Source organism: Schistosoma haematobium, chromosome ZW (assembly GCF_000699445.3).
Source record: "Schistosoma haematobium chromosome ZW, whole genome shotgun sequence".
In the NCBI taxonomy this organism is placed as follows: domain Eukaryota; kingdom Metazoa; phylum Platyhelminthes; class Trematoda; order Strigeidida; family Schistosomatidae; genus Schistosoma; species Schistosoma haematobium.
Window position 1 is genome coordinate 37,608,369 of NC_067195.1, and position 25,694 is coordinate 37,634,062.

Here is a 25,694-nt window from a genome sequence, read left to right on the forward strand (position 1 = left end):
TGAGAAGATTCCAGAGTATTCTCCAACTATCAACTAGCGCTGAGTGGATAAGAATTAGCCAATCATCATGCACCAAAGCAATCGTGCATTGAGTATGCTTTAATCCAGTCTATTTCCCGCTAACAACTAGTTGCCCAGTGTGTGTGTGTGTTGGTAGGGGGAACCGCACACTTTTATTCTGTTGTAGCGATATTTGGGTACACACAAACTGTGGTCTCTGTGTGATTCAAATATTTTGCGTAAAATGTATTGTTAGTTGATTACCTCATTCAATTTAACACTAACTTGCACTGGTACGAAACAAATATAACAGGTTGGACATAATTTGTCAAAGTACATTAGTGATTGTCAAAAATATATAAGCCAACTAAACCTACAGAATGCATAGCTTAGTTGCACCCTCAATTTTTGTTCATTTAATAAAATTTCTTATTCATTCTACGAAAAAAGCAGATCAGAGTGTCAATAGACAATCTTGGTTGTCACATCAACTGCTTTAGTATATTGTCACTGTACTACTTTTTAGTGTAAAAATTCCATCATCTGCTAACATCGCGTTTGTGACAAGATATAAAAATCCCAGGGTGTTGACACTTAGCAACCACACTTTTCTAACAAGCTCCCAGATGCTTTGTTAACCGCATTATAAGATTCCTAGCTTATATCAAGTAGAGATAACTGCTGTCCCGTTGTTGGTGTTCAACGTCAATAAAGGGACCAATTCCTAACACCATTCTGTGCAACAAATAGAATGACATTTCGGAGTCAATAAATTTTAAATTTTCTGTTTAATACTCAGTTCACATTCAGCAAAGAAACACTACGTCTATCCTTGGAACAGTCTGAATAAGGAAGTATTCTCCTGTTCTTTTTAGCACAACTTGCCCGTATTTGCTAAAAAATCGGAACTATCTAATCCCTCCAAAGAATTCCCTACGGAACTAACTGAAGAATTTTGGTGTGTTAACGATATGTACGCATTTGAAAATGTTGGATTTACAAACAGCGTAAGCACATTTCGTTACCTAACGTGTGCTGATTGCGATCTTGGGCCATTGGGTTTCCATGATACTCAGGAAGGTCCAACTAATGCATATTATATTGCGCTAACCCGTACCACTACTGAAGGTAAATCAAGCTGTAAAAAATAAGTACTTAATGAAGCACTATTCAAATGATGCTGTATCAATAGTATGGTTCGCCTTTGAGAAAAAATCCTACTTACTGAACGCTCACCAGTGTAAAACTGTCAGCAGACCAGTCCCAATAAACTAAATTAATCGAGTTTTGTATTATTTGCCACTAAAAGGATTACATTTTTATTCCTGCAAGTAATCTTTCGTATTCTTAGTGACATTATTTTATAATTATCGTTTGATTTTCAAGTTTGTATTCCATATGATTTACTCACTGACATGTGGCATAAAATTCTTGGGTAGTTTTCCTTAATATTAGATCAAACCATTAGGAGTAATCCATGATGGAGTTACTAATTATGCCATGCAGCTATTCAGTGGCTAATTGTCTCTACCATTCGGTCATCATTGGAAACGTTTTAGACAACAGACCATCAGGACGAGACTATAATTTATGGACGGATCAATCAGACTTACGATAACAGGTCTTAAATTTCGGCGCAAAATTAATTTATTTATGTGGCTAAAGAGTTTCGGGATTATAGCTGATGTCAGTTCGTGATGAAAAGCTTCAATCTAATTCCTAACCCTAACTATCAACTGTAAATACTAATCGTAATTCCCCATACTGGCTTATAACACCGATTTGGACGTAATATGTACGTGGACACTCTCAAGGTCTTTTTAGCGTCGCTCGAAGTCGTCCATAAATTATAGTCTCACTACCGTCAGCGCTGCTCACCAAGTATTACTTTTAAATTTCTAAGGAAAAGCATCTGGTGATTCAGAACATGGTTAATTATTCTGGACAGAATCTCCTTTAGCGAGAATATGGGAAAGTAATAGATATCGATGGTGAGGTTTCCAGTTAACTACTCAACAAAGCAGTTTGAAGGCACTTTGGTTGAACATCCATATATTTTTCGTATAATGTATTTTGACTTACTACTCATCTTAGCATGTGGAGAATCTGGATTTATTCAAATGCAACTTTGCATTTTTGTCAAGTACCATTTTTATTGATGGATGTAACGCCAAACCAGTGACAATGAAATTAACGTGCGCTTGTATTTTCAAGTCGTTCAAGTTTACTTTTTCCACATACTTGGCAGAAAGACTTAAAGGATTCGAAAGCGAATTAATAAGTACGAGATCTATAAAGAGAATAAATGTTGGGTTAATTTTAAATATCATATCCCTCTAAAAAGTGCTTTATTGAAATAATTTCACTGATAACTTCGAAGGTGGATGTATAGTATTTTAAGGATCTAAGGACTTTAGGAGTAGACATATACTCCCCAAGTATACTGTCTATTGCTAAACAATAACTCACAAATTCATTAAACAACTACTAAGCATTTTCAACATTTTAACCGCTGGACGTGAAACTCAAAAAACATTGGTATCGTATTCATTATATATTTAGGCCACTATGTGAAATTTGTGGTAATCACTATGGAAAAAAATTGATATCACAGAACTTCAGTTACAAAACTTTGGGTAATAATTCAAAGTATAAGATGTTAATTAACTAAACGGTTAAGAAATTCTACCAGTTTTTTGAACGGCGCCGTATATAGACAGCAAGTTCATGGAAAAGAAAACTTATAGGTATAACAGATGTCATTAACCAAAATAATCCTGTTACAAATACCCAGGCTCTGCTGAAATGATAAAAAGGAAAGAAAATGACTTAATATATATAAACATGAGTTGCATTACAAAATTTACTCGACTTGTGTGCCCGCTAAAAAATGCAGTGTAATGAGTATCATAGCTTAAAGATCGCACCTTTTCCGCCCAAAAATATTGTCCCTCAAATGATGTATAGTATATTAGCTGACAAACTAGTTCTTCCAATGCTTTAAAAATTCCCAATACGGATGATATATACGAGCTCACACATGTTCACAGAAAGTGAATCTTAGCTTAGTTTACGGCAGACAGTCGAAATTAAGTAGCAATTAGAAAACTACCACTCCAAACAATTGTTTACACAGAAAATAATGTCAGTTAATCTTTTTCACAACCTACCTATAAACATCATAAATGAAGGTGCAATCATGTGGAAGTAAAAACCAATCGAAGTATATTTTTGGTGTGCACACAGATGTGAGGGCTAAATTAGTAGAGTAGAAAGTGAGCGTAACACAAACAGTCAGTAAAACGATGGACCAAGCACGATTAGACTTGCTGACAAATATATTCATACACGAAAAATACCAATCTCCTTCGAAATTTTGTTTCTTGAGATATATAAACGATAAAAGCAAAAGGATTTCATTAAATAAATTTAATGCACAACTCTTCAGATAATTTTTTGTAGTGCACAAAGTGTACGGGTTTCAAGAGTCAGTGTTAAACAGATTTGGATTGAACCGCGAAATGTGACAAATTGTATCATTTCTTTATTAACAATGGATTTTTTTTACTTACTTTGGGCCAACTCGAAAGTAACTTCGAGGACTGGTATCTGATTGTTGCATATATACTCCTCCACAAGATTTAGTTCTTAGGTTAACGTACGATGTGAATAACCCCAGTTTATGTTATGCGGTAGTGCCTCATATTCAGGTTGATAGGCATGGAATACAAGTGAGGTGTAGGTTTGCAAATACTTCTAGCATGGTTGATGTATGAGTGAGTACATCAGATAACAAAACTGTATGTCATGAAGTGAAGGCCATTTAAACAATTCATCGATTTGTATATCGAAGTGATGTTAAAGCGGCAGTGTTATTCACTTAGCAATTAGTGATATCACAAATGATTAGGTTTGAACATATGATTCAACATCCAAACTGGAGAAATGAATATCATTTGCAATAATCTGCGAAATTTAAGTGAAAAAAAATGCACGCCGTATGGGTTCTCACGATAGGGAATTTAGGGTGTGATAACCTAGTGGACAGCGCCGCCACTCAGAAATTCTAACCATGAAATTCAGCAACTAGTCAGATATCTGTCACCTGAAACAGCGTGTTTCCATCATAATATCAAGTAATTGAGGTTTTTGACTACGTTTTTTAACATAACCTCTGTAGATTAAATTAGTGATCTCGTGAAGCTTGAAAATTTTAATTCTTAGGTGACGACTAACCCCAATCAATTTGACCTGATCACTTTACTTGTCGGTGCAAAAACATGTGTATACTGCACAAAATAAATCAATGGTAAATGGTTCCGCAATGTAATTGAGGTGAAATATTTGCTAAACGATTTGATTTTCAACTTGGGTCATATAATTTTTCTAAGCGTTTGGTTACTTTCTATGTATACATATAGATGATATTATGTATGCGTTTCATATACGCTCATGTATAGAGACTCGTGTGTTGCACTGAAACTTTTAATATTTGCTAACCAGCTACTCCCAGAACATAAAATGGTGGTTTTGCGGTTTCTACTTTTAAAAAACTTAACTGACGACCTTTGAACTATGCCAATGGGAAAAAGCAAACGTCACTCACATTAGTATCACGAAATATACATACAGTGTGTTTCCATAACCCAAATACAGTGAGCTTACTTCCATTTTTCTCTGGTTTATTTCCAAGATATTGGGAATCTAATAACAAATATTTGACGTAACAGAAACATTCTTTTGTAAGGGAATTTTTCGTATAAAAATTACAGAACAAAAATCAAATTTTAGAGCATATCAACCCATGAGGGATCTCAAGTAATTATAGCCAACGTAATGATCCCAAAATTTCGACGTCTGTACATAGATTGTCAAGGTGTAACTCCATTAAAACCCATCAGTGTATATAACATTTGAATTAACCCGAAATATTTGGGTTAACGTAGCTATTTATTTAAGTCGATTCGTTTTACAATGGATTTCGATGCTGGAAGGAGAGCCTTCTCAACGATGCCTCATTACGACTGAGGTTTCTAGATTCCTTTAGTCTTTTACACTTACCAGGACTACGTTGCATTTCCTAAAACCTCTAAAGGCGATCACTTTAGGTAAGTAGCCTTTCGTTGTCAATAAATTCCGTGTATTGGTTTCAATGTAAGCCACGCACGTATACACGAAATTTAGATGACTTGTATCAACAGATGATAATGTGTCTAAGTATTGTTTATCTCTATTCACACTGTTTAGTTCAGTCGTTAGCGGTTTTCATTTAGTCAGCGTATAACTTCCGACCTATACTAATATTCCACTTAGTGTGGACAAGTTAGAATAGCATGTCTTGGTTGACCACCGGATTACATAGATACTCTGTTTACACATCAACTATGGCTAAAAATTAGAGGTGGTTTTAATGTCCAGATTTTAACCGAATGGTCACAGATTTGTACTCCATATTACCTGCTTCATTAGTAACACTAAAACTCCTTGAGGGTCACAAATATATGCCAAAGAAAACTTCCTACAGCTAAATCTACCTACCTAACAAATTACAAACAAAAGCAAACTAACTTGACAGGATTGTATGGTGAAGACTGCGTGTATGTATATTTCGTATAATTTGCACAAGGTGTAAGCAAACCACAACGAGAATATTGTACATTATTATTTCTCTATAGAGTAGCTTATTCTCCAAATTTACAGGTATAAGCATTGTGAAATACCATAACAAAAGAGTAGTAACTGAACATTTGTAAATCACATTAGTATCACTTTGTGGAAAGAAACAAAAAAAACAGGTAAGTTTTTTATCAGTGAATTTGAATTAAAGACTTCAGTATTTGGTTCACTGTTTTGCAAATTTACGAACAACTCGAGTTAAATTGATGGATTTCCAATAATCATAAGTCGTTTACGAATGAATATCACATTTGCTTACAATCAAGATGCTCTTATTCCATTTAGGCACATGTTGCACGTAATGTGTTTTAAGTTGAATAAAATAAAACTGCCGGGAAACACTAGGAGTTGCCTCATTTATAGTTAAACCTTCCCACAAATTAGAATACGCAAATAAAAAAGTGTACCAAAATATGAATAGCTTGAATTAAAAAATCTGATATCAAGAGATAATTTGATGATGTTATTAACTCAGTCATGTGGTACAACTGCATTGATTCAAGGGGAGGTGGCATAAAAAACTAGATATTGTAAAGAGATTTGTTAATGATCTATCCAGTTGTCTAAAATTTGCAAGTGGTGCGGGTAGGATTTACTTTATTGGCATAAATGCAACCGGTAGGAAGTGTCTAGTTCCTAGCAGCTTTTGTCTGGACACTATGCATTTTTCCCAGCTTCCTGGCACCTATTGTCATGACAGGTAAGGATAAATCGAATATGTCCGGGACATTTCAGTTGGTGACTTAACCTCATGAGTAATCACAAAGAAAGGGAATTGTTCTGAAGACAGTTAATGACAGTAAACGTTGTATTTGGAACGTAGTGGCAACATTCCAGCCAAACAATGAGACTAAATTAACAAATAAAATGCTTATCCGGCGTAGGTTATCAATACAGGAGAAATAAAATAGTGAGTTCTAAACATGCCTTCTGTGATGTCGAAAAATCTTAACAACTCGTACCAACATGCAGATATTTAATTGGGATTATTTTATTAAATAAAAACCCTCAAAAAACGTTCCAATTGATGGAGTTATTTGTAATAAAAAACACTGAATTCATCTGATCTTAACACAACTAGATACGATATGACCATTTGTGCCACTTATGATACCATTAATACTTATCCCTCGCTGTGATAGATCAAGTATAATGCTATTGAATTTGTCTTCATATGTACAAAAGTACTGATTCAAAAGTGTAGTTGTTGAACCAAATTATGTCCAGTACTGAGACATTCAACGTGGAATCTAAATCCACTGACTATAAGTGAGTATTATGCACTAACAAACAGTTATCAGACTTATCTGTATTTTGAAAATATCAACGTCTTTATGTTATTTGATCTTTTAGCTACACTGGATTATTTTCTTAACTTGGATGCAGTCTCAATAGGTGTAGGAGAAAGCGTGAGAACAAACATGATCACATATTACGACGCTTCTAGGTTATGACCATATGTTTTTACACAAGAATTAAGTTGACAACCATATTATTCGGCCACTTTTTTAGTTACATGTAAAGTAACACATGAAGCCAGCCTTGTTGGATCAAGTTAGCGATTACAGTGAGATTATATCGGCTTTTTAAATACAATGCGAATTTATAACCAGATATTTTAAATGTTTGCTACCGAAGTCCAGTTCCCGCTTAGTGAAAAAGATTTCAAGAAAAATACGACGTTTCTTTAATTCGAATTGTTTGCAGGATCGGAAGGAACCTCACATTAGTAGAGACAGGTGATGATGTAGATCGTAAGATAGCAAAAGATAAGGCATTTAGGGATCTGATTTTGAAACAGTTAAACGATACAGGTGAAAGTGAATCATTCTTTAAAAGAGTACTGGTCAACTTGGGACTACTTAATCCAAACAGCCTAACAGTATGAAGACTTAGCAGATAAATCACGGATAATCAGCGGGCCAAATATTGTTACTAATGAAATTGTCTTTGTAAGTCATCGCATGCAATTCAAGGAATAATTTTTGACTTTATGTGATGTATTATCCATAACATTAAAAATACAAGAATGTTTTACCTACGAATACGTAAATAGTGATAATTTGAAATACAGTGTTGGCACTAAAATTCGACATTTTAAGGTGCAACTTGGTTACACATTCCTATTTGTCATTCAATTCTAAAATATGTATGCAACCACAAATTTTGTTGACAAACGGTTGTTTGTTCTGACGGTCCCATTGAGCTTCAATCAATACTATTTTTCATAAGTTAGTTATTATCACTAAATGCGTCATATATTTGATTGTAACAAGGGAAAAAAGGAATATGTTCCGCTTCCAGAATATTTCTCCGGTTTTGAAAACACACAAAGAAACAAATTATTAAGCAGGGAGGTTATTGTAAAAATTAAATTTTGTTTGACAAGTTTACTTTTGTATGGTTGTGACTGGAGGTTTTATTACCACGTCTAGATAAATTTGTACTTAGGATATTAGTACGATGCCCAAAGATTAAGCCCAACATAACATTTTGTGGACTCAAATCATTAGGATTTGTGGCGCGTGGTGATAAAGATATGCGAGAATGGTTAGTCATGGGGACACTGGAAGTATTAGTATTTGAGCGAAGGGCTTTGTCATGAATTAAATGATTTTGGGGTGCCGTTAAGGGTATGAGGACGGTTGTCACTTCCTGACTGCTCACACGATGTAAGGGTATTTCTTATTGACGGATCTGAAAAGAATCCGGGTCAGTGGTGATCTTAGAGACCCGTCAACGTAACCACACAGTCCAAGGGACAACTGCCTGAGGCCAGTCGCGCACGAGATGTATTTGATAAGTTAGCTTCACATTTTAAAATGCCTAACCGTCGGAGATGGAAATCTGTGGGGTATGGTGAGGAGTGACATTTTTAAGGTCGATCATTTTTAACCCTACCCTTCTGCTGTAAACGGGGAGCACAACTGAAAACACTGGTTGTCTAAGAGAGATTGCTGTCATACCGCTCTACAGTCAGAGGTATGAATTCGCCTCGGACCTTAAGTTGCTGCTTTTATCCTTACCGTTCCCCAACCCACCTGCCTGCATAGTGGGACCTAAGAGAACATGTGTTCCAGCCAATATGGCTTGGTTGAGTGATCACGATAGGGAAGACCGACCACCACATCAAAGTAACAGATACGGTCGGGATCCTTATCTGTCTAATTTGCTGGATTGGTAGTAACTGTTACGCCCTTTTTCTAGATAATCTCAATAACATCTAACTCCTCAATATTTTTTCTTGATATGTAGGTAGAGTTCTCTAATATTACTTATCATTGCTTTCTAAAGATAAACTATTTAGAGGGATATATACGGTAGTTTATTATTTGTACTATGCAATTATGAGTATTTAAATGTAGATTCATCCAATTTACACCTATCGCTCAACGTTTACAATCACTACTACTAGATTGTTCATTCACGATCACCACACCTCTCCGTTAGGACTAAAGGGGAAAAGTGGACTATTTTTGTTGCTACCTTGACTTGGTAGTCGGGCTTGCCTATCGTGATGAAGCAATCGAAATATACTGGCTGCAACAATCGTTCCTCAAGGTCCTACCATGCCAGACAGGTCGGTTGAAGAGCGGTAAAAGCAACAAACCCAAGGTCCGAAGGCGAAGTCGTACTCTTACTGTACAGAGGTGTGACGGCAGTAAGGTGTTTCCTTCAGACAACCAGCATAACAGCGACGCTGCCTTCCCAGAAAGGAAGGGTGGGGTTAGAAAAGGACAACCTAAAAAATGCACGCTTCGCCAAATCCCGTGGATTCCCTTCTCCGTCGGTAAGTTCTCAACAAGTACGCAGCTAACGCAAAACCTGCCCGCGAAAACGTCGTTCGTGACCGATCTCAGGCAGTTGTCCTTTGGGCACTGGGGTCACGCTCTCAGTTCACTAAGACCACCTTTAATCCAATTCCCCTTTCAGGTACCTCCAAAAAAAACTGTCCACGGTGTGGGCAACCAGGAGTTGATAACCGCCCTTAAGACCACTGTATTCATCACCAACCTCTCCAGTTCCTATAATTCCTCATACATCGACCTTCAACACTAGACTTCCTCTTTTGGCTTCCTCCTCAAGTGTCAGCATGGCCAACGGTCCTAGTGCGCAAAACTGTTCCAGGTCTACTGAAACCTCCCTCCAAACTACACATTGGAGCCTTTAACGTACGCACCTTATGTCAAGTCGGCCACTAGGCCTCCTTGACTAAGACCCTAGAACCTCGTACCATTGATGTATGCTACGTCTCTGAAACACGTATACAGGATCCTAGTGTGGCCATTCACTTGACCTCACCTCGGCAAAACGGAGAGCCGACGAGATACACCCTCAGTGTAACTGGCGACCCGATGATTAGTTCTCGTGGACTGACGGTCGTAGGCATAGCACTAAGTACGAGGGCGGAACAAGCACTATTAGAGTGGATTCCCGTTAACAGTTGCCTATGTGCTGTTCGGCTAAACGGCTGCGTAGGAATTTGGAAGAATAGGGACACACGTCGATGCTTTTCCGTCGTTTCTGCCTACGCTCCCACTGACTGCAGCCTGGATGAAGTGAAAGATGGCTTTTACAGAAAGCTTTCTGAACTTCTTCATAAAGCTAAACGCTCAGACATAGTACTCGTAGCAGGTGAATTTAATGCCCAGGTATATAGGTAGGTTAAACCAAACAGAAGGAAATTTAGATGGGTATTTTGGCTCAATGAATAGATAATGGTGATCGTTTGTTGCAACTGTGCTCAGACAATCGTTTATTTTTAGCAAGCACTAATTTAAAGCATAAGGAGAGACATAGTTTAACATGGCGACCCCTTGCACCAAACAAACGATGGACTCAAATACACCATATAGCCATCAGTTATCGCAGGAGAGGCTCGATAGAAGACTACCGCTCGTTCTGGAGTACATGTTTAGACTCTGATCATGCTCTAATACGAGCACGCACTTGCTTGCGCCTCACTCGACGCGGAAAAGCCATACTAAGAAGACACATTAGAATTTAATTGAGTGATGAGAAAGCCGAAACTAGATTCCAGGAACAACAAGACGGTTCTTCAGACTAATAAAAAACTGGAACCAAAAAGTCAAATGTAAGTGAGACTGTCTCGGAAAAAGACGACACTTATCTGTTCCCAGCCCAGACGTTCAGAACGATAAATGAAAAACTTTAAAGAGCAGTTCAACTGGCCTTCAGCTACTCTACAACTACCCACCATCCAAATGGATTAACTCCATGGGTACCACGCAGCTCTATTTTGTGAAGACCGACGAAACTCAACGTTTCTTAATCGCCTTTGACAGTATTCCTAGCCTTTTAGGATGAATGTTTCCCGCTCCAACTCCATATTATTACTTCAAGACATATTTGCATCAGTGCCTAAACTAATAATATGAATTAACGTAGCTGATTTTTAATACCAGTGAGTTAACTGCTATGAATTTGTTGTTCATAGTGTTGTGCTAATGAGGTATGACAACTTGGACCAATATATATATTTAACTGGTCCTACGTTATAGCTGATTGGATGTTGTTTTTTGGCTGACTTCAGAATCTCGTGCGATCGATGTGTGCTGTCTGCGAAACGCACATAAACGATCCCAGAACAGCCATCCATTTGACTTCACCTCGTTTATATGAGCAATTGGAGCTGTTTACCTTTCGAGTATCTAGTGGTGGTTGTACCTTCCCATTCTTCCACACCGTGTAAGGATATTTCTTATTAAGGGACCTAAAAGGAAAACTGGTTATCTAATACGAATTCAACCAAGTGATTGCATACAAGGTGTGAACATTACCTTCGATGCAATCATTAATCACTGTACCATAGTCTGTTGAATTAAATCCATAACGTAGTGATTAAGTGAATTCATTAAATATTCAACTTGGAAATGTGGAATCACATGTCTTATCGAGGTTAAGTGAAATTCTTTACTTTGCTTGATCAATGTAAATCACGGTAATGTATGAATCGGCAATAACTTTTCAATCGTTTATGAAATTTTATTGCAGTTTACTAAGACGTTTTGTCTACCAGAATAAAGTTCACTGAATGTCGTCTGTACAGTAAGTTAAGTGTTTTACTTACACTGAGATTTGTCAGATTTTGTGACTCAACTGACGCTAATGATCAAATAACTCAGAATGGATACAATCAATTCAACATTCTTTGTCCGCGATGTTCCAGTATTGTTCTTCGCAAGAATACAGCAAAGCTAGCCAACAAACAAGTAAGAATTTTAAAATCTAACATTAGTTTTCTCTCACTGTAACGTCCCTGTTCAGTAATTATACACCAGATGAATAATTCGATATATCAGTGTAGAATGCCTCACAAAAACCCATAGACTCAAGTTGGGACACATCTTTCCGATTTCTGCTTATACTCTTGCTACCTCTACCACTACGGGATTTGAATCGACAACTGCATCTTTAGGCTAATGTGGTATGGCAACTCGAACCGATATACGTACGTACGAAGTTCTACGTTGTTACTGACTGAGTGACTGAGATTCCAAGAACAACAAGACAGTTCTTCAGACTCATAGAAGAAACTAGAATCAAGAAGCCAAATGTAAGTGAGACTATCTCGGAAAAAGACGACACTTATCTGTTCCCAGCCCAGACGTTCAGAACGATAGATGAAACACTAAGGAGCAATTCGGCTGGCCTTCAGCTACTCTATAACTACCCACCATCCAGACGGATTAACTCCAGAGGTCTTTAAGGATGATGATCTAGTCTTAGCGATTAGGTTGACTAATATTTTAGCTAAGATCTGGGAGTTAGACGTGATCCCATCTGACTGGTCGCAATTACTGGTCGTCCCAATATATAAGAAGGGGTCAAAACCATCCTGTGATAACCATCGAGGTATTAGTTTGACTTATGTAGCATCTAAAATACTAGACTCAATAATTATCGGGCGCCTAAGAGAAATTTGTGAACTACAAACACGAGAAAATCAGGCTGGCTTCAGATGTAATCAGTAAATAAAGTTGTCATTTGCGTATTCTAACTCAATAGGTAAATCTAGTTGATGATCTACCTTTGAAGAGCTAAACGAAGAATTCAAATAAGCATAAAGGGATTTCGTGACCTTAAAGAATATTACTTAATATTGAGCTATCGCTTGACCAATTCAAATACTACCTTCAAGTTAGGAAATACCACTATGGTCGGTAATCATATCTGTGTTCCGAAACCTGACGAAGGTTGAACATTTGATTGGTGCATCTACATACAGGTCTAAAACCAGTTTGATTTTCCTAGGTTCATTCTTCACAAGTCAGTCAGTTAGTAACAACGTAGAACTTTGTACGTACGTACATCAGTTCGAGTTGTCATACCACATTAGCACAGAGATGCAGTTGTCGATTCAAATCCCGTAGTGGTAGAGGTAGTATGAGTATAAGCAGTAATCGGAAAGATTAGGGTTTGAAGATGTTATTCAAGGAATATAATCCAATGAAATAAATCTGGAAAGAGAAAAAAGGGGACAAGGTAGACTCAGGAGATTAGACTTTGGGAGAACACAAAGAGTGGATGCACCTGCACCATTGCACACGATTTTGAGCCATGTCATTATTATTATTATTATTATTATTATTATTATTATTATTATTATTATTATTATTATTATTATTAATATTATTAATGGCTTTATTCAATATTATATTTTGGTACAATATAGAATTCTCAGCACAATCGGTTGCTATCATCTCGCGGTCCCCAACCAGGTAGTCTACACCTACCAACATGGCTCAGTCCACTTGTCAGTGACTTCATGGATTTGTGCCATATTTTGATCTGGCCGCCCCTAGCTTTCTTCCAACCTACTCATATACCATAAAACATCGCTCGTCGAGGCAGTCGGTAGTTGGGCATACGAAACACGTGTCTCAGCCATCTCAACTGATGAAGTTTTACTACTTCACCAATGGATTTGCCATCCTTACCTGGTACCCGTTTCCTAACAACTGCGTTACTTACTCGATGGTCCCAGGATATACGATACACAAGCTAGAGGTGCTTGAGATCAGTGAAACACTTTGGACGAAAGTTGGACAACAACGACTAGCTTCAGGGGAGCTTCTGTTATACTCCGGCCATGAAGAAGAAAATGCCCCACATACACAAGGAGTTGCATTGATGCTGTCCAAACAAGCACAAAATGCACTTATAGGATGGGAATCTCATGGACCAAGGATCATCAAAGCGTCCCTCAAAACAAAGAAAGAGGGCATTTCAATGAACGTTATCCAATTTTATGCGCCTACCAACGACTACAATGAAGACGCTAAAGATCAATTCTACAATAGGCTGCAGTCAATCGTCGAGAAGTGCCCAACAAAGGACCTGACCATTTTGATGGGAGATTTAAATACCAAGGTTGGAATGGACAACACCGGATATGAAGCATCATCACAAGGAATGGATCACTGTTGATAAACTGGATAAGATTCAAGAAAGGAGGAACAAGAAGGCAATCAATACCCGCCGAACAAGAGCAGAGAAAACTAAGGCACAAGCTGAATACACAGAAGTAAACAAGCAAGTGAAGAGGAGCATTAGAATCGACAAACGTCAACATGTGGAAGATTTAGCAATGACGGCGGAAAAGGCTGCAAGAGAAGGAAACATGGGACAATTGTATGACACAACAAAGAAACTCTCTGGAAATCACCGTAAACCGCATCGACCAGTGAAAAGCAAGGAAGGCAAAGTAATCACCAACATTGAAGAACAACGAAACTGGTGGGTAGAACACTTCAAAGAACTCTTGAATCGACCAGCTCCACTGAACCCACCCACGGACCTCCAAATGTTGGCCCACCAACAATTAAAGACAGCAGCATGGCTGTCAGACAAATCAAGAGTGGCAAAGCAGCAGGATCAGACAACATTCCAGCAGAGGCACTGAAGGCAGACGTAGCGGCAACTGCAAGGATACTCCACATTCTCTTCAGCAGGATTTGGGATGAGGAACAAGTACCAACAGACTGGAAAGAAGGACTTCTGGTCAAAATACCAAAGAAAGGCGATCTCAGCAACTGTGATAACTACAGGGGCATCACTCTTCTCTCAATACAAGGAAAAGTCTTCAACAGGGTATTGTTAAACAGAGTGAAGGACTCTGTGGACGCCCAACTTCGAGACCAACAGACTGGATTCCGTAAAGATCGATCGTGTACAGACCAAATCGCAACTCTACGGACCATTGTGGAACAATCAATTGAATGGAATTCATCACTCTACATCAACTTCATTGACTACGAGAAAGCATTTGATAGCGTGGACAGAACAACACTATGAAAGCTTTTTCGATACTACGGCGTGTCTCAGAAGATAGTCAATATCATACGGAATTCCTATGATGGATTAAACTGCAAAATTGTGCATGGTGGACAGTTGACAAAGTCGTTTGAAGTGAAGACCGGTGTTAGGCAAGGTTGCTTACTCTCACCCTTTCTCTTTCTTCTGGTGGTCGACTGGATCATGAAGACGTCAACATCTGAAGGGAAACACGGGATATAGTGGACATCTAGGATGTAGTTGGACGATCTAGGCTTCGCAGATGATCTGGCCCTCCTATCGCAAACGCAACAACAAATGCAGAAGACTACCAATGTGGCAGCAGCCTCAGCAGCAGTACGTCTCAATATACACGAAGGGCAAAGCAAGATTCTCCGATACAACACAGCATGCACCAATCCAGTCACAATTGACGGAGAAGATTTGGAAGATGTAAAAACCTTTACATATTTGGCAGTATCATTGATGAACATGGTGCGTGTGATGCAAATGTGAGGGCACGGATCGGTAAAGCAAGAGCAGCATATTTACAACTGAAGAACATCTGGAACTCAAAGCAACTGTCAACCAACACCAAGGTCAGAATTTTCAATACAAATGTCAAGACAGTTCTACTGTATGGGTCGGAAACCTGAAGAACTACGAAAGCCATCATTCCGAAGATACAAGTGTTTATTAACAGATGTCTACGCAAAATACTTCGAATCCGTTGGCCAGACATTATCAGCAACAACCTACTGTGGGAGAGAAGAAATCGGATCTCAGCGGAGGAAGAAACCAGGAAGAAGCGCTGGAAGTGGATAGGACACACATTGAGGAAAGCACCCAACTGCACCACGAGACAAGCCCTCACATAGAATCCTCAAGGTCAAAGGAAAAGAGGAAGACCAAAGAACGTATTACGCCAGGAAATGGAGAAAGACATGAGAAAAATGAACAAGCATTGTATGGAACTAGAAAAGAAGGCTCAGGACAGAGTCGGTTGGAGAATGCTGTTCGGCGGCCTATGCTCCATTAGGAGTAACAGGCGTAAGTAAGTAAGACACACTGATGGAAATGACGTTCTAGTCGACTGAATTTTCGGGCATTGATCTCCTCCTACCAGGAGGTCCACTTACTGACTTAGAATACGCAGATGATATAGTCCTGTTTGGTGAAGACGCTGACAAAATGCAGTCTTTCGGTAGCACTGAGCAACAATGCCAGGATGTTTGGGATGCGTTTCTCCCCTCTAAATGCAAGTTGTTGCTTCATGATTGGCCTGTGTCAACACCTGAACTAAGGATAGGGAATGAAATAGTCGAACGCGTTGACAACTTCACTTATCTTGGAAGTCTGATCAGCCATAATGGGTTGGTGTCTGACGAAATCTCAGCACGGATTCGGAAAGCTCGTTTGGCTTTTGCCAACTTACGTCACCTATGGCGAAGACGAAATATCCGTCTATCAATAAAAGGACGAGTATACTGCGCGGCAGTCCGTTCTGTCTTACTTTACGGCAGCGAAACATGGCCATTACGAGTAGAAGATACTCGTAAGCTACTAGTATTTGATCACAAATGTCTTGGAAATATTTCCTACATCTGCTGGGATCATTGGGTTAGTAATAGTGAGGTTAGACGCAGGGTATTAGGGAGTGAGGGTAAATCAGTTGATGGGGTTGTGAATCTTCATCGACTGAGATGGTTGAGCCACATGTTACGTGTGCTTGAACACCGATAACCACGACTCGCAATGTTGACTACTGTTGAGGATGCTTGGAAGAAAGTTAGGGGCGGTCAAACCAAAACATGACATCAGTCCATAAAGTCACTAACTTCTGGTCTGAGCCGTGTTGGTGGATGTATGCTACTTTGTTGGGGTCTACGCGACTATCGCAACCAATGGTTGGAGACCCTGTGTGACATGGCTCACAATCGCGTCGGTGTATACATTCTCTATATTCCCTTGAACTGTGAGATCGAAATAGCTTCATATGTCCCTTTCTATGAACTATTTCTTTCTTTCTATACTATATCCTTACACAAAACCATTCTTTTATATATCACACCATTGAGTTGACTGTTTTTATGAATCCGGTGTTCGTCTTGCTGTGCTAATGAGGTATGGCAACTTGGACCGATGCATATATGTGCTTGGTCCGACGTTGTAGATGACTGACTGAAATAGGTGAACCCAATAATGTGATATGGATGAGTGATGAGTACACACAAAAACGATGTCTGTCCAAAACCATGGATGAACTGACATCGAAGAAATAACCTCTAATCAGAATAGTAAGTTTTTTCTCTGATAAAATAACGTACTTATACACAAATTATCGGCAGAAAAAGAACATGATTCAATGTCATAAATGATCGTAGGATATCAACTTTGAAGGTCAGTTGCTTACCCATGACATAAGACCTGATATCAATGGACAGATACTTAGTGTATTATTTGTTTCACAAGGAAACAGATATGACGTACATATTCACTGAAATAATGGAAATAAAGACATTTTAGACGTACTAAGACAGGTCATATAAATTTGTGAAATTTACTAGGTACTAGATAATACAAATAAGGTAATCGTTTGCTCACAAAACATAAATGGACAGCAGTCACATACCACTGAAAAACATTGATGATATCTAAATAGAAACAGATTTCTGGTAATACAACCACGTTAAAATACCATACCAGCTTAAGGAAATTATATTGCAACGCACCTTAGAAACCCGTCATACCTATCAGACGATCTGTAGAAAAGGAATGTATCTTCTAAGGGACATGTGGGTGGAGCGACTACAATAACGACATTGAAACATACGACCAAACATAAAAGAAGAGTAAGCACAGTAGCAATTGGATGTAGTGATGCGATACCAAATAACACTGGAAGAAGCAATGGAAAGACAATGCGTGCTTGTCTATACCTTGGTCGATGTTTTGAAACAATTTTCGTCACCTGCATTGACATAGAAATACTGAAAAATAAATTTCAAATGGAAAAATTTATGTAAAACATTGTGTCTGTTAATAATTATTTCTAAAACATACATGTGAGTAACAAATGGATCCCAAGTTTAAGCCCACACCACGTTTTATAGTCAGGTAAAATCAGAAGTCGCCAAATACAAGTGATTCATACCATGACATTCTTTCGGAACAAAAGAGTAGATACTGCTGGCTATCGCAACTTCTTCGTGTGATGTACTGATAGTAATAATTTTGACTAAGATTTATTCCAGGGGGAAGTAAGACACAAAAACTAAAACATTCGTAAATCAATAAGGATAAAAACCGAAAAAAACAATCCCGACCGAAGCTGCCACCTTGACGCGGTGGTCGGACTTGCCTATCGTGATGACCCAACCGAGCTATATTGGCTGGAACATATGTTCCTGTAGGTTCTACCATGCCAGGCAGGTCGATTAGAGAACGGTAAGACTAAAAGCAGCAACTCAAGGTCTGAGGGCGAAGTCGAACTGCTGACTGTACAGAGGTGTGATAGCAGTAAGGTGTTTCCCTCAGAAACCAGCATCTGCAGCGATGCTGCCTTCCCACAAGGAGGGGTGGGGTTAGAAAAGGTCGATCCTAAAAATGTCACACCTCACGGATTTCCGTCTCCGGTGGTAAGGCCCTTTGAAGAACGGAGCTAACACATTAAAAACCTTCCACGAAAAGGCCGTGCGCGACCGGCTGATTGAAACAAACAATTTATAGCTTGGATTACATTCTACTGAGCACGAATGATGATAGGATATTTCAGATGCTGTTTCGCTAGTCTTTAATTTTATGAACTATGTATAATCTTAGCAATATTATTTGGTGAACAGTAACATGAGTTCAATAAAAGTTAAAACTGACTGGTGACCAGAAGCTAGTATTATTAAAGAAAAAGTGAATCCATGGTGCAGAATTTACGTAGATTCTGTGGACCCGATCAGTGGTATTAAATATCTGATCTCGAAATGACCGGAAATTTTCTCCGTGGTACCCCTAAAGCCCCCAAATGCCCTGGTACGACCGAAGATGGGAAGAGTTCGCTCCCTCTCTTGAAACGCTCTCACATGGTCACGCGTATACAGTCACTATCAGGGAAGTCTTACTCATTGTCTTCTGGCAGCGGGGCTGTTGTATAGGAAATTGAGAGAACGAAAAGCGAATGACCGGCGCTTTAACTGCGTTGGTGGGTACAAAATACCAACCTAGGGGAGTCGAAAAAACCTGATTCCAAACCAATGGTGTATATGGGCTCCAGGATTATGAGGGAACAAATGGCGTATGAACCTTTTGTTGGTCACCGGCTACCATGGGACTACATCTCCCAACGTCGCTCCATTACCTTGTGGATTAGACCTTTAGAAAAAAAGGCTCGAGTGTGACCCCCTAAGAAAGCCATGTGCTCAAGTTTTGGCGCCTGGGTAGTATTCTATCCCTCACACAAATCGAATGACAAAGCGTGGCTCATATATATTCGGTGCCTCCTTATACCAATATTTATGTGCTTAAATAAATAAATATAAACTGAACAATATACCGATCAACTTCAATAATTATCGACAGAGCAGTCACCATATTAATGTTAAGTAACATTGGGCTCATTAATACGATGAAAGGCTTTCAAACTCATACGGAATAAATCAATACAAATGGAGGTGCACTGAGATTAATTCAGCAGAACTAGCTATAAATTAATTTATGGACCTTAAGGTTGTTTTCTTCCTAAATGTCGTACTTATGGATTTAATACCCACAACACCCCTTTCAAATAACATATAACCCCTTGGTTCACTTGAGACTGAACCATTCTCCGCCGTTGTCGTCTTCACCATCTTGGACGTAGTCTCACTAATTCTAAAGGTGTTATTTCTGTCCTTTCTAGTCTGTTGTTCGGGGGCTGTGGTTGACCGAGTGTGCCTATTGGTGTTTCTAGAATCGAGTGGCTTGTTCATGTATGTTATCGACGACACGTGTCTTTGTAATTGATTGGGTGTGGAGTCCGTTTGTCTTTTCCAACTTCATACATTACCTGACCGAATCTTCTCGTCACTCACCTTTCTACCTATGCGTCACGTTTCGATCTGTAATGTTGGGAGAACACGAGAGATCCCATTCCAAAATCTGAGACTTTCGGTTTTGTTATTTTCCCATAGCTAATCCTTTCCAGTAGTAGGTGAGGGATTCTCAATCTACGACCCGTGAGGATTCCTGATTCAGTAGTGCATCGTTTGGCGATGAGCGCCCTCCTTTGATTTTGTCAACGTTGTGTTTGAGGGCGTCCATAAATCGCTCTGCTTTTCCATTTGATTGAGGATATAATGGCAGTGTACAGATACGCATATCGGAATTTTGTTGGTAAAATTCCTGAAGTAGGGGAGGTAAGCTGCTGTCCGTTATCTAACCTTTATTGTTGGGCGCTCTGTTCCAGGAAAAATCCTGTGCCCAGAGGGTCTTTGTTATTGTGAAGGGTTGTTAGTTAGTTATTTGTTTGAATACATAAGCATCGGTACAAGGAGACACCAAGTACATATGTGCCACACAATAACAATCAGGCTAGTAGTAGTTATTATTGATTTGTGTAAGGGCTTTGATACTTCCAGGGTTTCCAAACCTAAGCATGTGGCTTTCTTAGGGGGTCACACTCGAGCCTTTTTTTCTAAAGGTCTAATCCACAAGGTAATGGAGCGACGTTGGGAGATGTAGTCCCATGGTAGCCGGTGACCAACAAAAGGTTCATACGCCATTTGTTCCCTCATAATCCTGGAGCCCATATACACCATTGGTTTGGAATCAGGTTTTTTCGACTCCCCTAGGTTGGTATTTTGTACCCACCAACGCAGTTAAAGCGCCGGTCATTCGCTTTTCGTTCTCTCAATTTCCTATACGACACTCGTGCCGCGAGAAGGCAGTTACAGTAGATGTAGATTCAATCGTTGAAGCAGGTATTTATTGCAGCAACCAAGTGGCTTGTTGGTGAATAACTTCTCTTACATCCTGCTAACTTTGTGGATATGTACGTGGAGAACGGTGCTCAACTACATAACAATTGGTCGGTTATCAGGTGTGGGATTATCTACTACTATGGTCAATTATATACACAGACTTACTTCCTATAGATGGTGTAGACTATTTTATTTATTTATTTATTTGAACACATAAATATTGGTACAAGGGGGCATCAAATAGATATGTGTAGACTGCGACAGATTTGTTGGTTTTGTTCAGTAAACTGACCGGCTGTCATGCCAATAGTTTAACTGACGAAAATACATTGCGATCGAATGCAGAAAAACCCAAGAGTTAAGCATAACAATCCTATAAATCTTTTGTAGTGATGCGTCGAAACAGAGATCGGGGTATCTGTAGAATTCAGTAGACATGGATGTAACTGAAATGCAGGCTGAAAACAGTCACGTTCAATATCTGCAATTCAGTTTGCTGGACATTCAAGTATATATATTTATAAATGCATATAAATAAATTCGGCACAAGCAAAAACGTTACCGCCGACTTCCACGCCAACACCTATTGGCAATCGGTTTGCGGCTGAAATGTGAAATTTAAGTCTATTTTTCAGATCCACATAACTATACGCTGTTCCCCATTAAATGTCATAATATCAAACATGAGTGCTAATGGTATGCAGCTAATGTTAGTCTAAGTCTGATGCGCGCAAAAACCCACAGAGCATTGATACTGGATCATCGAGTTTCCATTCTCCTTTGTCGTCTGAAAAGGAACGTTGGACTCATGTCTTCAGCAAGAAGGCATGGACAAATCCGTAGTTCCACTAAATGTATTGGATTATTACTTCACAATCTAGATGGTCATGGTGATGAGAATAATGGATGGTAACTCGAAAACCTTCATGCGCTACATCATTAAGCCTGAAGCTGCTAGCCACTGTACGCTACTTGGTACTACATCTATAAGGGCATTTCAGAGGTGTAAGTCTTATGGCAGCATACGAATAGTGTACGTTTTTGTTTTTAATCATTGGGTGCACTAGCACTATGGTGTTTATCATTAAGTACCACACAAAAAGACCCTCAAAAATCTTGATATGTCAATGTAAGGTCGTTTCTGTGACATGAGATACAAACTCATAGAAAGAAAAGAACGTAAGTTATAACTAGATAATAACCCTTGATTGCTTTTCTATAGGTGGTGTCTATTGTTAACGAACACTTTATGCAGTTAGGTGTTGGTAACAAAAAATACGGAAGTGAAATTATCATAAAGTTTCGTTCGTCTTAAATTCCAGAATTCAAAAGACGGTTACTAAGATTCTGAATAGTAAAATCGATGTAGCAATGGAGCCCTACCGGTTTATAAAATTGGTTGTATTTTAATCCTAATCTTCCAACAGACTGCCATTTATATATGCATCTACTATATCACTTACATACAGTACGTTGAGGAAAATTAGACGTATGTGGTGACAGTGTGTATGATTCCATATTGGGTTGAAAACTAAGACACATCCCTAATAAATAATATCAACAGGCAACTATGACGTTGTTGCAGGTCTTGGTTAAAAACAAACAAACTTTGCACTAACAAAGAAGATGTATGGCAAACGTCGGAGTGTTATTAGCCTCTTTGTAAACTATGGTCTCATTTTCTGTAAATCAGTGTCTTTACCCAGGTTTAAACTTCAGAAAATTAATCTAGTGCTTGAACGTTAATTTTGTAGTAAAAATATAGGCAAACAAAGGAAACATTTGGACTGAGCACATAGTAGTGAGTGAACTTCGCGGAAGTTTAAGTGAGTAGTAGGCTATTTGGTGAGTCATCTACAACGTCGGACCAAGCACATATATGCATCGGTCCAAGTTGCCATACCTCATTAGCACAGCAAGACGAACACCGGATTCATAAAAACAGTCAACTCAATGGTGTGATATATAAAAGAATGGTTTTGTGTAAGGATATAGTATAGAAAGAAAGAAATAGTTCATAGAAAGGGACATATGAAGCTATTTCGATCTCACAGTTCAAGGGAATATAGAGAATGTATACACCGACGCGATTGTGAGCCATGTCACACAGGGTCTCCAACCATTGGTTGCGATAGTCGCGTAGACCCCAACAAAGTAGCATACATCCACCAACACGGCTCAGACCAGAAGTTAGTGACTTTATGGACTGATGTCATGTTTTGGTTTGACCGCCCCTAACTTTCTTCCAAGCATCCTCAACAGTAGTCAACATTGCGAGTCGTGGTTATCGGTGTTCAAGCACACGTAACATGTGGCTCAACCATCTCAGTCGATGAAGATTCACAACCCCATCAACTGATTTACCCTCACTCCCTAATACCCTGCGTCTAACCTCACTATTACTAACCCAATGATCCCAGCAGATGTAGGAAATATTTCCAAGACATTTGTGATCAAATACTAGTAGCTTACGAGTATCTTCTACTCGTAATGGCCATGTTTCGCTGCCGTAAAGTAAGACAGAACGGACTGCCGCGCAGTATACTCGTCCTTTTATTGATAGACGGATATTTCGTCTTCGCCATAGGTGACGTAAGTTGGCAAAAGCCAAACGAGCTTTCCGAATCCGTGCTGAGATTTCGTCAGACACCAACCCATTATGGCTGATCAGACTTCCAAGATAAGTGAAGTTGTCAACGCGTTCGACTATTTCATTCCCTATCCTTAGTTCAGGTGTTGACACAGGCCAATCATGAAGCAACAACTTGCATTTAGAGGGGGAGAAACGCATCCCAAACATCCTGGCATTGTTGCTCAGTGCTATCAAAAGACTCTGCATTTTATCTGGCGTAAATGTAGATCAGAGGTTGACATTTAGTTGTATATTAAGGCGAAAAGCAGACACTCCGCTGAAAATTCAGCGAAATAGCTAGGTCAGGAAGACAAAAATGGCAAAGTCTCACTATTTTCTCACGTCTGGAAACCAAGGAGGCTTTAAACCACAACACTAGATAAAAAGCGATATCATCGAGACACTAAAATATTAACTTGTGTCATTAGATGCTCCGTCAAAAACTGAACATTGTGGTAAGTTAAAGCATACAAGGAAAACGATGTTCTATACTAATATGCTGACCTTGAAGGGGACTGCAGACACCCTTGATATGTTTTGCACTACTCATTTACCACTGGACAACTAAACTATTTTAAACAAGACACTCTGTATAATCCTGTGTTTTTGTGACTAGATAGTATTGGAGTTTTTATATCTTTCAACTATCGTAATTCATCAACGATGTTTTCTAATTCCTCTCAAAGAAATAAACATGCCAATCTTTGCTTCAGAACCCTCGCTTATTTTGGTCCTGCATACAGATACAACAAAACGTGGTCATAAAAGACAATATGATATATCAAAGCACAAACCCTGCATGGGACACAATAATCACCACGTGCTAATTAGTTTCTTAATACTGAAACGATGAGGTGTTTGAATAAACAAATGGTTCAAATGGTTGTGGACGGAATAGAAGAAGCTTCCACTTAACGGGTTTCCGCGCCTAGTAGCAGTGGATCACCAATACTCCAAGGCAGGGACCTAGGTATATTAACTATAATGGATTAGAAAAAAAGAAATCGGTAAATCATAGTAAGATATTATCCTTAGTCCTTAAGAATAGGTCAAGTTTCCTCTTAAATGACTCCTGGGAAGTCGCTTGCACTAGTTCAGTCAGCAGCGAACCCCAGCATTTGATAACTCTTAAGGAGTAGACGTTGTGTCTACAGTCCATTCTGCTATGTTGTATCTCCAATTTCTGGGTGTTACCCCTTAGATTTGTATTGGGACTGAGCTTAAGTAGGTGTTTGGGGGGATGTCCAGGAGTGTTAATGATACTGTAGGCCATTAGGTCACATCTAAGACACCTATACTCTAATGGGTAAAGGTCAAGTGATTGGAGACGCCCTTCATAAGGCTTGATTTTGAGTCCCAGAACTGATTTCGTGGCTCGCCGTTGGATACGCTCCAGAGTGTCCTTATCCTTTTGGAGTGAGGGAGGAAATACAATGTTTCCGTACTCTGAATGGGGACGAATAAAACTGTTGAAGATTATGTGGAAAGTTTTCCTGTCAAACTGGCCAAGAATGCGCTTCAATGTTACCAGTGCAAGATTTTCTCGAAAGGTATTTTTGTCACAGAGTATGACTTCAAACCGTAGGGTACCAGCACTCCTAAATCTTTTTCAACTTGAGATACTTCTAGAGAGGAGTTTCTTAAGTTGTAGTTGCAGTCTGAAAAATGTCTCAGATGGACTACTTTACATTTTGAAGTGTTAAAGATAAGTCCGTTGTCATACGCCTAACTTTGAAGTCGAATCAGATCCTCCTGAAGTGCCTGTATATCGTCTTGGTTGCGTATCTCTCTCCAAAGTTTCACGTCGTCGGCAAAAAGTAATAAGTCTGACGATACCTGTTGTGGAAGATCTTTTATATAAATCAAAAAGAGAAGAGGTCCTAGCACCGAGCCCTGAGGGACCCCACTAGGACATTCCATAGCCTGAGAGAAAGTGAAGTTAACCCTGACCTTAAAATGTCAATTTTTTAGATATGAAGTGAGCCAATCAATTAGAGGTGATTTGATACCCAATCGTTTGAGCCTAATAATAAGACATGTGTGGCTGGACATTTTAAAAGCTTTTGAGAAGTCAAGGTAAATGACATCAACCTTAAGCTTGCGATCAAGGATGGTTGTCCATCTGTCCACCGCAGTCA

The 25,694-nt window shown here is 39.0% G+C and overlaps 2 protein-coding genes across 5 annotated transcripts in view; one reads left to right on the plus strand and one right to left on the minus strand.

Moving 5' to 3' along the window:
- The window catches only part of MS3_00003469 (uncharacterized protein), a 35,356-nt gene extending 11,127 nt beyond the window's left edge, over positions 1 to 24,229 (plus strand). The window contains exons 4-5 of the mRNA XM_051211276.1: positions 876 to 11,643; positions 11,692 to 24,229. Coding sequence (XP_051071316.1) covers positions 16,165 to 16,716 — 552 coding nt within the window. The 5' untranslated portion in view covers positions 876 to 11,643; positions 11,692 to 16,164 and the 3' untranslated portion in view covers positions 16,717 to 24,229. The remainder of the gene's footprint in view (positions 1 to 875; positions 11,644 to 11,691) is intronic.
- MS3_00003470 (uncharacterized protein) lies at positions 2,540 to 24,094 on the minus strand. 4 transcript variants are annotated; one of them, XM_051211277.1, is made up of 6 exons: positions 24,061 to 24,094; positions 17,706 to 17,963; positions 5,569 to 5,768; positions 4,666 to 4,704; positions 3,171 to 3,382; positions 2,540 to 2,800 (listed from the first exon to the last, which is right to left on the minus strand). In XM_051211277.1, the coding sequence occupies exons 4-6, from the start codon at positions 4,669 to 4,671 to the stop codon at positions 2,686 to 2,688; spliced, it is 333 nt and encodes a 110-aa protein (XP_051071317.1). In that variant the 5' UTR covers positions 4,672 to 4,704; positions 5,569 to 5,768; positions 17,706 to 17,963; positions 24,061 to 24,094; the 3' UTR covers positions 2,540 to 2,685. The 4 variants fall into 4 exon arrangements, with proteins under 4 accessions (XP_051071317.1, XP_051071319.1, XP_035587658.2 ...); XM_051211279.1 differs by having other exon boundaries at positions 3,171 to 3,255; positions 4,607 to 4,704; XM_035733770.2 differs by having other exon boundaries at positions 4,607 to 4,704; positions 23,973 to 24,094.
- Positions 24,230 to 25,694: the final 1,465 nt, after the last annotated feature.

Bases quoted from the DNA above. Each gene is read 5' to 3' on its own strand.
- MS3_00003470 (XM_035733770.2), bottom strand. From the start codon at position 17,956: ATGTCAATGCAGGTGACGAAAATTGTTTCAAAACATCGACCAAGGTAT. The intron at 3,383-4,606 runs GTGAGTGACGTT...ATATATCTCAAG, and splicing joins GTATATTTCGTGATACTAAT to AAACAAAATTTCGAAGGAGA. The intron at 2,801-3,170 runs GTAGGTTGTGAA...TTATCATTTCAG, and splicing joins TTCATTTATGATGTTTATAG to CAGAGCCTGGGTATTTGTAA.